Below are 12,539 nucleotides of genomic sequence, written 5' to 3' on the forward strand. Positions count from 1 at the left end.
AGAGCATCTCCAACCGTGTCCCAAATCCCCCTAAAGGTTTTGGAGCGACCAGACATTATTTTGTCCTAGTCGCGCGTCCCAAAGCCGCCTTCCGCCCGACGCGGCCCAATACGCTGGCCGGCGGCCCGAGGCCGTCCCCACTCCACAGAGCGAGAAACCAGGTGGGGAGTGACGGGCCCGACGCGTCATTGACACACGAACGACGCCCAACCATCGTCTACCTCGCGACGGAATTATTATTGGCGCGCAGCTACGGTGCAGTTGCCTGAAAGGGGGACCGCCGGAGTGGCAACAGCGTCAATCGACGTGTGAACCGCGGATGGAGCACGAACTCCACGGAAGAGCAACCACAACCCTCTTCGCCTAAGGGTCAAAGCAAGCCCTTTAATTCAATTCTTTATTCTTACATTAAAGAATGAATCAAATCTCCCCAAGTAGGATTCAAACCTACGACCAGTCGGTTAACAGCCGACCGCTCTACCACTGAGCTACTGAGGAACAAGGGGGGATTCGACCTCTTAGAGTTCAACTCCCGTTCTCAACCCATGAACAATATGAGTCCGAAGCTTCTTTCGTAACTCCCAGAATTTCTTCGTAGTAGCTCCGTTCCATGCCTCATTTCATAGGGAAGCCAAAAGTGGCTCTATTTCATTCTATTTCACTTCCTAGCACCAATAAGACCTCCTACGTCTGCGCATTCAGATCTCCAACCGGCCGACACCCTTCATCTCTACGACTAAGCAACCTCTTCTTTCTGACCATGAACAACCTCTCTTTGTCATCGGATTCCGATAGCGAGGGGAAGCCGCCAGGACGCCATTGGTGGGAAATAATTGCCATGCCTAGCAGCTCTAGTTCTCCACCGACGGACGACCAGGAGGAGGAGGGGGAGGCCGTTGCCGACGACGGCTAGGAGGAGGAGGAGGGGGAGGCCGTTGCCAAGACGGTCAAGAGGGGGGGGGGGGAAGAGGAAGAGGATGGAGATGGCAGGTGGAGACGGCTGGAGGCGGAGGATGCGGCTGAGGAGGCGGCGCCACAAAGAAGGAGGCAAGGACCCGGGTGAAGGTGAAGGCGGAGGCGCAGCCGACGTGCACCGATGACAACGAAGACACCAAGGACTACTCGTTTGAGGGGGACACAACCTCATTGGACACGTCGAACGTCACTACCTCTTTGGTAGAGGTGACGATCAGGAAGCGCCTCCGTGAGGGTGACGAGAGGAGCCATCAAAGAAGAAGTAGTTTAAAAATTAGTTTGAATATTATTTTTTCACAGTTTTTATGTTTAATTTGTTTCAATATGTTGCGGTACTTTCAAAATCTCGATTGTACCTACAAATTACTTCTCTCTATTGAAATGAAAATGCAAAAAGTAAACAAAAAAAAAAGAGTTATTTTAATGTTTGGGGGCACGTCCGGGGTCCGCGGTTGGATAGGGACGCGCCTAAACACGATACAAAACGAAGACATCCCAAATACCCAATCCGGCGTCCGCGTTTGGGTGCCGATTTAGGGGATTCGATGTTTCCGAAATGTTACAATCGCGGCGGACTGACCATCGAATTCCACAGCAAAATCTTATTGACCGTCTACCTTTCCCAACACCAACCTCTGTCAATTACAGTTGTGCCCCGCCAATCTGGGCCCAACCTGCCATTCGAATCCATCTGCCAAATTGGCGCTCGTGGGCCGTTGGCAACAGTCGAACCTCGAGGGCGGGCGGCCAAGACAGCGACACACTGCGCTCCAAGTCCAACGGGGCAAGGTTTCATTTCAAAAAATATAAAAGGCGAGCTGGCCCACCGCCGGCCGGCCCCACCTGTCGGCCCCTAAATAATTCGTCCTCCTTTGTCCCTCCCTCCCTATCGGCTATCGCCCTCGTTTCGTCGCCATTCCCTTCCCCCCACCGTCGCCACCGCGCCCAAATCAGCTGCGCCCGGAGGTCCCTCGCCAGCCTCCGCCGCGCCGGAGAAGTCCTCGCAGCTGCCCCTCCGGAGCCGTGTCCCGCCGCCGCCGACGGCCGCGGCGGGTGCTCGGCCTGACCGGCGCGCTCCTCCTCGCCGCCGCCATAAGATCTGAGCGAGCTCCTCCTCCTGCTGTTGCTGTATAGGCCCGAGGTTTAGGGTTCCGGCTTGGCGGGTGCTGAGGCGGCGTCCATGGCGGGCCCCAAGTTCGGGTCGTTCAAGTCGGAGAGCAAGGGGGACTCCGCGGCGGCGGCCGGCGCGGCGGCGCAGAGGAGGGACCCGTACGAGGTGCTCGGGGTGGGCCGCAATGCCACCGAGCAGGAGATTAAGAGCGCCTTCCGCCGCATGGCCCTCAAGTAAGTCCAGCTCCCGGATTTTGGGCAGTTCTCTCGCGCTCTTGCTCTGCTTCCTCGGTAGTCAGCTGGTCTGGAGGAGCAATTGCTGTAATTTCTGCGGATATTAGCTCATTTCGCATCAGTTTAGCTCCTAGTACGAGAGTCTGTTAGCTAATTTTGAATGAAACTGTCGCTTCTAGCTACGGCCGGCACACCATTTTCTGGGACCTTTTTGAATTGCGTGTTAGACTCAAACACCAGTCCAGGATGACTTTGTAATTCAGTACTATCTCTCCGGCTCTCCGCTAGCTTGTTTTGCAATAGTTTGATGAAGGGACACAGGCAGCTGTTTGAGTAATTCGCTCGTCCTGCAGGTACCATCCAGACAAGAACGCAGACGACCCTGTGGCCTCAGACAAGTTCCAGGAAGCCACATTCTCCTACAACATCCTGTCAGATCCAGATAAAAGGCGGCAGTATGATTCCTCCGGATTCGAGGTGACCTACACCATGACTTGACTAGTCTGAGTCGCTTGTTTCTCGTGTGAGTGTGTGACTAATGCTTCTGTTGCCACTCAGGCCATCGAAGCAGATAGTCATGAATTGGAGCTGGACCTATCGAGCCTCAACACTGTAAATACAATGTTTGCAGCTCTTTTTAGGTAAATTCTTCAGGATATTTCTGTTTTATTCTACAGTATTTAATCTGTTTATGACGCCATGTAATGATAGTCACGTTTGTGTAGCAAGCTAGGGGTACCAATTAAGACCACAGTTTCGGCAACAGTTTTAGAGGAGGCGTTGAATGGGTCGGTGGAGATTTCTCAGCTTCATCTGGGCAAATCCGTGTGCAAGAAGGTTGGCAACTGCTCCCATTGTCTCTTCTCGTTGCATTTCTTTGGTCGAGCAAGTAATATTTTAGATTTAAATGTTGACAGGTGGAGAAACAGACAGCTCATTTTTATTCAGTCGACATAACAGAGGAAGAAGCCAAACTGGGGTTGGTGTGCAGAGTTCGTTCAACTTCTAAAAGTAAATTCAAGGTCAGTTGTGAACTTGTCATCTGCACCTACCTGTCTTGTTCTTCTCACAACTTAACTACTCCATTATATTTCTTTGGCTGAGAAACTACATCTTCTCTTCATTGTGATGTTGCACTTGGATAAATGAACTATGTATCTGTTCCTTTCTAGTTATCTTTTCACATTCTGAATATCAAGAAATTTGTGATGATACATGCACCATTTCAAGTTTTAACCAAACCGATAACTAGTTGTTTCCCTCGAGATTATCATGGCATTGGATATTTGAAATTGGGAAAAATCAACGGCACCGTATTTTGTGGGTTGCACAAGGTTCAGGAAAGCATAATAAAGCGTCGCTTATGCGCGCTGAAGCGCATTGCGGAGGCCTTCCGCATCGATTGCATAAGCGCTTAAGCAGAGAAAAACGGAAAAAAGAGAAAAAAAAACGCCGCTTATGCACGCTGAAGCGCTAAGCGGAAGGCCACCGCACCAATTACGCTTAACGCTTTCTTGAACCTTGGGGTTGCAATTTAAGTTTAGCAAAATTTCGGGTTTCACATGCATAGGTTCTTATTTCTAACGCATATCCTTTTCCTTTCAGTTGCTCTATTTTGAACCTGAAGAAAACGGTGGGTTAAGCCTTGCTTTACAGGTATGTTTACCCGGCTTGTCATTTTTATAGTCTGAACAGAAATAAATTCCAACAACTCCTCTATTTGCAACTAGTTTGTCACCTGCCAAGCATGAATTCTCAATGCATGATTTGTTTATTACCATCAGCTGTTGATCTTTCCTAATATCTTCTTTCTGAAAAGTGTGTGTCACATAGTCCACAGGACGTTCTAGATCATATGGTGCATTATTCCATGTTTCTCTGTAACATGTATTTTGTTTCGTACGAACCTGTGTTATTAGAATCATCCTTGTGTTAATTGTTCGGTGACTCAACGGTTCCTTTTTTCTTTTAACCTTAAGATTACTCCTAAAAAAACCTTGAGATTGCATTGTAATAGTTGTAGCACATGAAGCCTAGAAGCTTTGCTTTCTTTATACAGTTGGAACTTCCCTCTTCCCTCACGTAGGTAAATTAGAATTGCATTTCGTAAATTCATGTCAATGCCAGATATGTCGCCAGCATCATCTGGGGTTTAGATATGGCCCGTATGTCTCCAGGCCTCCAGGGACCAGGGACATCTGCTATAAACTGCTTTCTGCATAATCTTACCAGGGAGCTGCTTTCTGTAAATGGCCTAAACCTTAACAAAGTATAATTGTGATTCTATCCCCTATCCAGAAGCTTTCTTTAAATTCTGGCACTTCATGCACGTGTTGCATTCTGTGGCCTAACCAGGTCTTCTAGTGTGATGGGATTAGTCACATTTTCATGTCGTGAAATTTGTGTTGCATATACTGTAATGTCTTGAAACTAAACTTCTGTTCATGATTTTTGGTGCGCTAGGTTTTGAGGCTTTTTTGAGCATTATATCGGCTAACATCTATCAGTCTGTTGCAGGAAGATAGTGCAAAGACCGGGAAAGTTACTTCTGCTGGGATGTTCTTTCTTGGCTTTCCTGTGTACCGTTTTGAACATACTAATTCAGTGAGTATACAAGTAGTTCTTGTTGTCTCCTTGTGTTTCTTTGTGTGTTACCTCTTTACAAGTTCCAATTATTTCCAGGCTGCTGCTGCAAAAGATCCTGATAGTGCATTCTTTAAGAGATTGGATGGCTTTCAACCATGTGAAGTTAATGAACTGAAAGAAGGGACCCATTATTTTGCTGTTTATGGTATGCCACTTTATGTTACCTCCAGTAAAATTATTCATGGCAAAGAAGCATTGGCTTAAATAAAGTAATTACTCTATTAGGCGATAATTTCTTCAAAAGTGCAACCTACACCGTAGAGGTTGTATGTGCTGAACCCTTTACCGCTGAGAAGGAGAAGCTACGAAGCGTAGAGGCAAAGATACTTGCAAAACGGTCTGAGCTGTCTAAATTTGAGTCAGAGTATAGGGAGGTATGCCCTCACCTTCTGAATATTCTCTACTAGAATGGCCTGTTAAGTGAAAACACATCATTATTAAGAGCTGAATTTGGCAGGTTTTGGCAAAGTTCACTGAGATGACAAGCAGATATGCTCAAGAAATGCAAACGGTATGTGTAATTGACTAATTTTAGACAATTTATCTGTGCTTCTCACCTTGTTCTGACATCATGTTTTGTTCATAGATCGATGAACTTCTCAACGAAAGGAACGCGATCCATGCATCCTACACCAACAGCCCAACTCTAAAGCGGAGTTCCAGTGGCAGCAAAGAGAGACCATCCTCTAAAGTGTCCAAAAGTGATGATGAACACAGTGCGAAAAAAGAGAAGAAATCGAAGAGTCCGGCGATGGGGGCACCAGTGAGTGATGAAGAGGGCCCTAAAAAGGAAAAGACACCTAAAGAGCGCGTTCGCAGGAAGAAATGGTTCAGCATCCATCACTTGAAAGTTGACAAGAGAAGACCCTGCTGAAAGACGTAATATATTGCCCTACTGTATTATTTTGTTTTGATGACACCACTTGCAGTTATTCACCTGTCTTCCCTGCTGCTGTTGTAGGTACTACAACCTGGTACTCAGAGGATATGGCAACGATCTCGTTTTGACCTCCTGAAGGACACACACTTGCTCTTATCTTTTCTCCTTGTACCGTACGGATCTGTTTCCTGAAAATTCAGGAATCTGGGAAGATTTGGAAATGTTGTAAAGAAAGGTATGCGTAGCATTTTGTTAGGTGATTGCTGGTGCTGCATCCATCCTCTCTGAATTTAGAGGGTTACTGTTGTGTGTATACAGCCTTAAGAACATGTAATGTTAAAGACTACGGCAGAATCCTGTGTTACATTCATTCTTTTTTTTTTTTTTTTTTTGGATGTCAATGCTGATCTGTTGCTTGATGTAATATTCGCCTGGATCTCCCATTTAGGAGAGTTGCATCATTTCTAGCACAGTCTGGGTTTTTGTGATAAAGTTAACAAAGAGATGCATACTCCAGTATTGACTAGTGAATAAATTTTTAGATAGTGAACTTCTGTATGACCATACTCAAGTCCTGAGCTCTGAATTATTATCACATAAGGTTACTGAAGAACAATAATCGCCAACATAAGCCATTTAGTACTTGTGCAATCTGAGGACCAGGAGTTGGGCAATTTTCCATGAATGTATGCTAACAGAATGCAGCAATCGTATGTAACAACGCAGCTAGCAGTTAGCTAGGGCTAAAGGTGGTAAAGACCAGAGCAATGGACACGTTATTTCAGACATGGTGCATGTTTGCTCTGCCTCTCCGGCCTCTTGTTCCTCCTAGGAGCACTCCCGGCCACTCCGTTCCCGCCATTCGCTCCCCTCCACCAGCTCCGAGAAACATCCTCTCCAAGTCCCCCGCCGTCCCCTCTCCCTCGCATTTCTTGGACCGCCGCGCACCTCGCCGGCCCTGACGTCGCCTGCTAAGCTAGAAGGGATAAAATTAACCCAAAGAGCCACACGCGCGCAGGATCCACGCACCAAGCAGCAGCTAGCAGCCATGCGGCGCATGTCCCTCCTCCTCCTGGCCGCGGCCGCCGTCCTCGCCGCCGCGGTGGTGGCAGTTCACGCCGGCCCTCCGCCTCCTGTGAAGCTGTCGCCGGACTTCTACAGCCAGACGTGCCCGCGGGCGGAGCGGATCATCGCGGAGGTGGTCCAGTCGAAGCAGATGGCGAACCCGACCACCGCCGCGGGCGTGCTCCGCGTCTTCTTCCACGACTGCTTCGTCAGCGGCTGCGACGCCTCCGTGCTCATCGCGCCCACGCACTACGCCAAGTCCGAGAAGGACGCGGACATCAACCACTCCCTCCCCGGCGACGCCTTCGACGCCGTGGTGCGTTCCAAGCTGGCGCTGGAGCTGGAGTGCCCCGGCGTGGTCTCCTGCGCCGACATTCTCGCCCTGGCCTCCCGCGTCCTGATCACCATGACCGGCGGCCCCAGGTACCCGGTCCCGCTGGGCCGCAAGGACTCGCTCTCCTCCAACCCCGCCGCCCCGGACGTGGAGCTCCCGCACTCCAACTTCACCGTCGGCCGCATCATCGAGCTCTTCCTCGCCAAGGGGTTCACGGTGCAGGAGATGGTGGCGCTCTCCGGCGCGCACACGCTCGGCTTCTCCCACTGCCAGGAGTTCGCGTCCAGGATCTACAACTACCGCGACAAGGGCGGCAAGCCGGCGCCATTCGACCCCAGCATGAACCCGACCTACGCCAAGGGCCTCCAGGCGGCGTGCCAGAACTACCAGAAGGACCCAACCATCGCCGCCTTCAACGACATCATGACCCCCGGCAAGTTCGACAACATGTACTACGTCAACATCCAGCGCGGCCTCGGCCTGCTCAGCACCGACGAGGACATGTGGTCCGACATGCGCACCAAGCCCTTCGTGCAGCGCTACGCCGCCAACAACGCCGACTTCTTCGACGACTTCTCCAAAGCCATGGAGAAGCTCAGCATGTACGGCGTCAAGACCGGCGCCGACGGCGAGATCAGGCGGCGCTGCGACGCATTCAACAGCGGGCCCATCACCCAGTGATCGTGCTATGATATGAAATGTGTCGCGACGATCACTGCATGGTGGCACTGAGATTCAAGCAACAAAGTTATAGAGGCTGGGTGATATGTCGAGTTTAATTAATTCTTGTTCGATCCAGTAATCCCTCCCTTTAGTTTGTGTGTGCGGTGACAAGAAAAAACAATGACATCTACGCATTATTTATATTTATTTTCTTTCTTTTCATCTATCATATCCTCTAACTCAGGTATGTCCTAAGTATATCCGTTTCATGATCTCATTCCCTACTGTTTCTTTAGGATATGTGTAAACTGTAAAGTCACATTGTTTAATATACAAGAAACTCTAGTGTTTGTTTTTCATTACTACTTTCTCCTATTCATATTAGTTGATGCTAATATATATGTAGCTAGACATATTTTAGTTGTAGATACATCCATTTTAGTACCAATAATATAGATCGGAGAGATTAAGAAAAAGAAATTTAAGTTTTTTTTAAAACACCATATATTAAGTCAGCAGGCCGCCTCATTAAAAACATCTCAGTCCCCTTAAGTACTCTGGTGAGCGGCCTTAAAAGATTTAGTCTTGCCCCCAATGAACCGTTTTTTTTCTTCTCCCCGTGTCCCAAGATTATCACGGTTCACGGCCCAACCTTTATAATGAACTAACATAGGGTCATAGGTAGTAACATAGTACTACATGCAATGTCAACTAAGTATTTTGGTGACATACGAAGTTGTTAATTGAAGAAAAAGGAGGGTTGTGTTAAATAAGGTAAACTTTGAGGATAGCTTCAACCAATAGATATGCAGCAAAAAACAAACAACAACACCACAAGAGGTAAGATACAACAAAGGCAGCAGCTTCTGTCATCTTCGGTAATCAGCAAATTGCTCTTAAACCGCAGATCCAATTAATACCAAATTTGGTAGACAAGCATACACATATGAGTTCCATATTAATAAAAAATTAGCTCAATTGGGCATTGTTTCCTACCCAAATTGTTCATCTCCCAAAATTGCTTTGTGCAGAAACTGCGGCAGTCCGAACTGACTTAACCCCTCTCAAATATGATTCTCCATTGACCCAAATCTCAAACCAGCTAACCAGATCAAAGCACTCAAAGTAAGGAACAAGCTCACCGAGTTTGTAGCCGATCGATCCCAGAACGTTTGAGCCTCTAAACACCACCCTGAAGACAGACCGGTCTGATATCAGAAAACTGAACAAAAATCACCTCTCCTTGTTCCTATCTTCTCACTTGGCTGTGGTGTTCTAGTGTTTTCTCCTTATCTACCTTCCAAGAAGACAACACAACCGTTGGATGTAAACATCAATCAACAATTGGGACGTGTTGAACTTCTTAGGCTGATGTTAGGCTGCCAACGCACCCCCATGTGTAGGAACATGCCCCAACATAAAAGACAATTATCATCATGTTCGGCGATTTGCCATCAAAGAATCATGGAACTTATGCCATCATAGAATCATGATATCTTACTAAAAATCTGCTCATCGTTTCTTTAGGCTCATGAAATACATGAAAAGCATCCTCTTAGCTCCACCTCTCCGTGATTTCACCTCTTTTCTTATGTAAAATGAATCACGGGTTTTCACTTAATCATATTTACATGTACCTAAATAGTACTACCTCCATCCTAAAGCTTAAAACTTATAGTATTATTTTTAGAAAGTCAAACCATGTTAAGTTTGACTAATTTTTTTTACCAAAAATCATTAACATGCAAAATACAAAATCAATATCATTAGATAGATAATGAAATATATTTTCATATGATATCTACAAAATATCATATTTTTTGACAGTTTCTTCTAAAAGTTTGGTAACTTTATTTAGCTTGAATTTTTTAAAAAAATAAGCCTTAAACTTTAGGATTGAGGTAGTACTACAATAATCTGTAAAAAATTAATAAAACAGTACAAAATCAATAACCTAATTAGAACTTTGCCCAACAATAAGATGCAAGAATCAAAACGAAAGCCAAAATCAAAAGAGATTAGCTTGCTATATAGTCACTGTATCCAAATGTATTCCTTCGTGAGGCCTTGTTTGATAATAGTGTTATTCTAGAGATGTGTGGGTATTATATCCCACCAAACCTCATATCTTCACGTATTCCTAAATTATGTTTGCTTCTACTGCATTGGAATAGTTTAGTCCCTACTTTCTCCATCATATTAGTGCATTAATTTCAATATCCAATACACTATCAGATTATCTGTGCCTAGTGAACTGAGAATTAGAGTTTTATAAAAATTTGATAAGATTGAGTAGTACCAAACAAGATCTGAGTAGGAACATGCTGCTCTAAGGCCCTCCACAATGTGGTCGATGCCCATAGTCTGAAAAGGAAGCCACATCTTCAACGATGCTCCGAGAGAATTTTGTGGCACCGGTCTCGGGATCCGACTAGATACAAAATAATGGGACCTATATCATAAACAAGTACACAATGCTGATGTGTAGTGGGAAAGAGAGAGAAGACATTTGCTCTTGAAAGTTGATAGATAGTAATATTGTATTGTCTGAAAGAATTGAGCATCGATGCTTCTAGGTGATTCGATGCCTAGAAGTTTTGGTTTGGGCACCGAGCTCGCAACATGCGGGCACCGTAGATCGGAGCCTGACCGGGCACACATATTTTGCAACGCTACAGAGGGCCTAAGCATCCATGTAGTTGAAGAAAAAGGGATAGATGAATCTTATGGACCATGTAATAGTTTATACAATAATTTAATTTTCGCTCGGGGCGACAACCTAGCTTCGCACAAGCTTCAAAAAGAAAAAACTCAAATGCTTGACCATGTAAAAAAACTAGTGAAGCGGCATCTCCCGGCCGTCCTGCTCCTGGGCAGCTCCCACACGAACTAGGGAGAAACCCTAGCTCCCCCATCCCCCACCCCATCTGCCCTCCCTCCCCTACCACTGGGAAAATCTCGTGTGGTGCTAGTGGCAGCAGGCCTTCCTTTCCCCGACGCAAGAAGATCCGCCGGGATGGCATTCTCCTTGGCGGCGATGTAGATCGACGGAGGTCTGTGTGGCCTGGCCTGGTGGTGGTGGGGGATCTGCATCAGGGGCGGCTTCTCGTTGGTGGAGGCAGTAAGGGTGGTGTGCTCGGGCGGCGATAGTTTGATGCGACGGTGGCCCTTCTCTCAAAGCTGGTCGTGGTGCAGCTATGGACCAGAATGGGCTAGAACAGGACCAGGCTGAAGCTGGTCATGGATGATGGGCCCTGCCCTTGGCCTTGATCTAGGCCTGATGCGGGCTGGGTGGGCCCTGTTGTCCGCATGGTTTTAGGAGCTCCTGTGGGGAGCCCATCCCTCGGCGATGGTGTGGCTGAGGTGTTGGATCCAGGCAAGCGGGCCTAGATCCGGGTGACCGCCTGGTAGCGTCGGTCAGGAAATGCGGATTTGACTTGCTTGACGTGCCGCACTTTCCATGGATCGTTAGCTGGTCTGACCTTTCGTGCGAGATCCATGGGAGTTTTCGTGTTGGTGTCTTACTCGTTGCTCGTGCGAGATCTTGGATGTCAGGGCGGCAGCCCTGGAAGGTGGATTGCATTGGTGTTTCTTCAGCGAGCGACGTGGCGGTGGTGATGGCCTTCCTCTTCGGTCATGGGGATGGTGAGGAGCCGATGGTAGGGAGATCCTTGTGTTGACGGTGCTTCGGCAAAGGCAGCTCCCAGATCGTGTTATGGAGGCCCAACTCAGGGATAGTGGGCAACCCGTAATACCGGGCGTGGTTCGAGGTTTTTTTTTTGGGCGAAAGCTCTGCGCTCCAGCACCATCGGCGACGAGGCATGCGGGTCTCGTAACCTGCCGATGTGGGCACCTTTCCCAAGTGTGGGATCCGGGTGAAAACCTTTGACCATCTAGTCTCGCTGACGGTGACACTTTATGTCCTTACCCTGTTGAGGGCGTCAACGTGGAGCTTCGGTACCCTTTGGCTTGTTCTGGTGTCATCGGTGGCAAGTCTTGTTTCCTTTTGTACTTGTTTTGTTTTATCTTTGATCTACTTTGTAAAAGGATATTCTCATCATATTGTATCGGTTCGGTTGTGTGTGGCTTTATTTATAAAGTGTGGCGAAAATCTGTTTCGAGGAAGCTATGCTACTGTTTACTAGTCTTCATATGTGAGCATGGTCAGCCCTGTTGAGTTATTTTAAGTGAACATGATTCATTTTACCCATTTTATTTTCACAACCCTAGCTAACTACTACCTTATCCTAAAATAAGGCATATAATTTCAATCAAAAGTCAACACTCACTAAATTTGATCAAATATATATAAATGAATAAACACATTATGAATATATATTTTACGCCTTTGCTAATTCTCAGTCAAGCTTAACTCGTAGATTATAGGATTGCTTGGTGATTTTTGCTAGTTATGAGTAGGTTGCAACAAAGATTCGAGGTGATAAAACTCACGTGATCATTTGATTGTTTCGTGATTCACAACAAGAAAAAATAATTGTATAATGGATTAATATGTGGGTTGCAACTGAGATTTGATGATATCAATTAAATATTTCCTCCGATTCGTATTAATTGACTCTAATATGGATGTATCTAGAACTAAAATATGTCTAGATACATCCATATTAAAGT

The 12,539-nt window shown here is 46.7% G+C and overlaps 2 protein-coding genes and 1 non-coding gene across 3 annotated transcripts; 2 read left to right on the top strand and 1 right to left on the bottom strand.

Moving 5' to 3' along the window:
* Positions 1 to 426: 426 nt before the first annotated feature.
* On the bottom strand, positions 427 to 498 carry TRNAN-GUU (transfer RNA asparagine (anticodon GUU)). The gene has a single exon. It is a non-coding gene; the product is annotated as a tRNA-Asn (tRNA).
* Positions 499 to 1,859: 1,361 nt separating this feature from the next.
* On the top strand, positions 1,860 to 6,215 carry LOC127306053 (chaperone protein dnaJ 16). The gene is made up of 12 exons (XM_051336657.2): positions 1,860 to 2,319; positions 2,673 to 2,796; positions 2,878 to 2,960; positions 3,045 to 3,156; positions 3,237 to 3,341; positions 3,925 to 3,975; positions 4,837 to 4,923; positions 5,002 to 5,110; positions 5,191 to 5,339; positions 5,423 to 5,476; positions 5,552 to 5,844; positions 5,927 to 6,215. Exons 1-11 carry the CDS (start codon positions 2,156 to 2,158, stop codon positions 5,837 to 5,839), a joined length of 1,326 nt encoding a protein of 441 aa, XP_051192617.1. The 5' UTR covers positions 1,860 to 2,155; the 3' UTR covers positions 5,840 to 5,844; positions 5,927 to 6,215.
* A 545-nt stretch (positions 6,216 to 6,760) lies between these two features.
* Positions 6,761 to 8,266, top strand: LOC127306054 (peroxidase 31). Its single transcript, XM_051336658.2, has one exon. The coding sequence runs from the start codon at positions 6,894 to 6,896 to the stop codon at positions 7,923 to 7,925; it is 1,032 nt and encodes a 343-aa protein (XP_051192618.1). The 5' UTR covers positions 6,761 to 6,893; the 3' UTR covers positions 7,926 to 8,266.
* The last annotated feature ends 4,273 nt before the right edge of the window (positions 8,267 to 12,539 follow it).

This window comes from Lolium perenne, chromosome 6 (genome assembly GCF_019359855.2).
Source record: "Lolium perenne isolate Kyuss_39 chromosome 6, Kyuss_2.0, whole genome shotgun sequence".
Taxonomy (NCBI): Eukaryota; Viridiplantae; Streptophyta; class Magnoliopsida; order Poales; family Poaceae; genus Lolium; species Lolium perenne.

What these genes read in the sequence shown, in the direction of transcription:
- LOC127306053 (XM_051336657.2), top strand. Translation starts at nt 2,156, where the DNA reads ATGGCGGGCCCCAAGTTCGGGTCGTTCAAGTCGGAGAGCAAGGGGGAC. An exon ending in ATGTTTGCAGCTCTTTTTAG is followed by an intron (nt 2,961 to 3,044) that starts GTAAATTCTTCA and finishes ACGTTTGTGTAG; the next exon opens with CAAGCTAGGGGTACCAATTA. An exon ending in GTTTTGAACATACTAATTCA is followed by an intron (nt 4,924 to 5,001) that starts GTGAGTATACAA and finishes AATTATTTCCAG; the next exon opens with GCTGCTGCTGCAAAAGATCC.
- LOC127306054 (XM_051336658.2), top strand. Translation starts at nt 6,894, where the DNA reads ATGCGGCGCATGTCCCTCCTCCTCCTGGCCGCGGCCGCCGTCCTCGCC.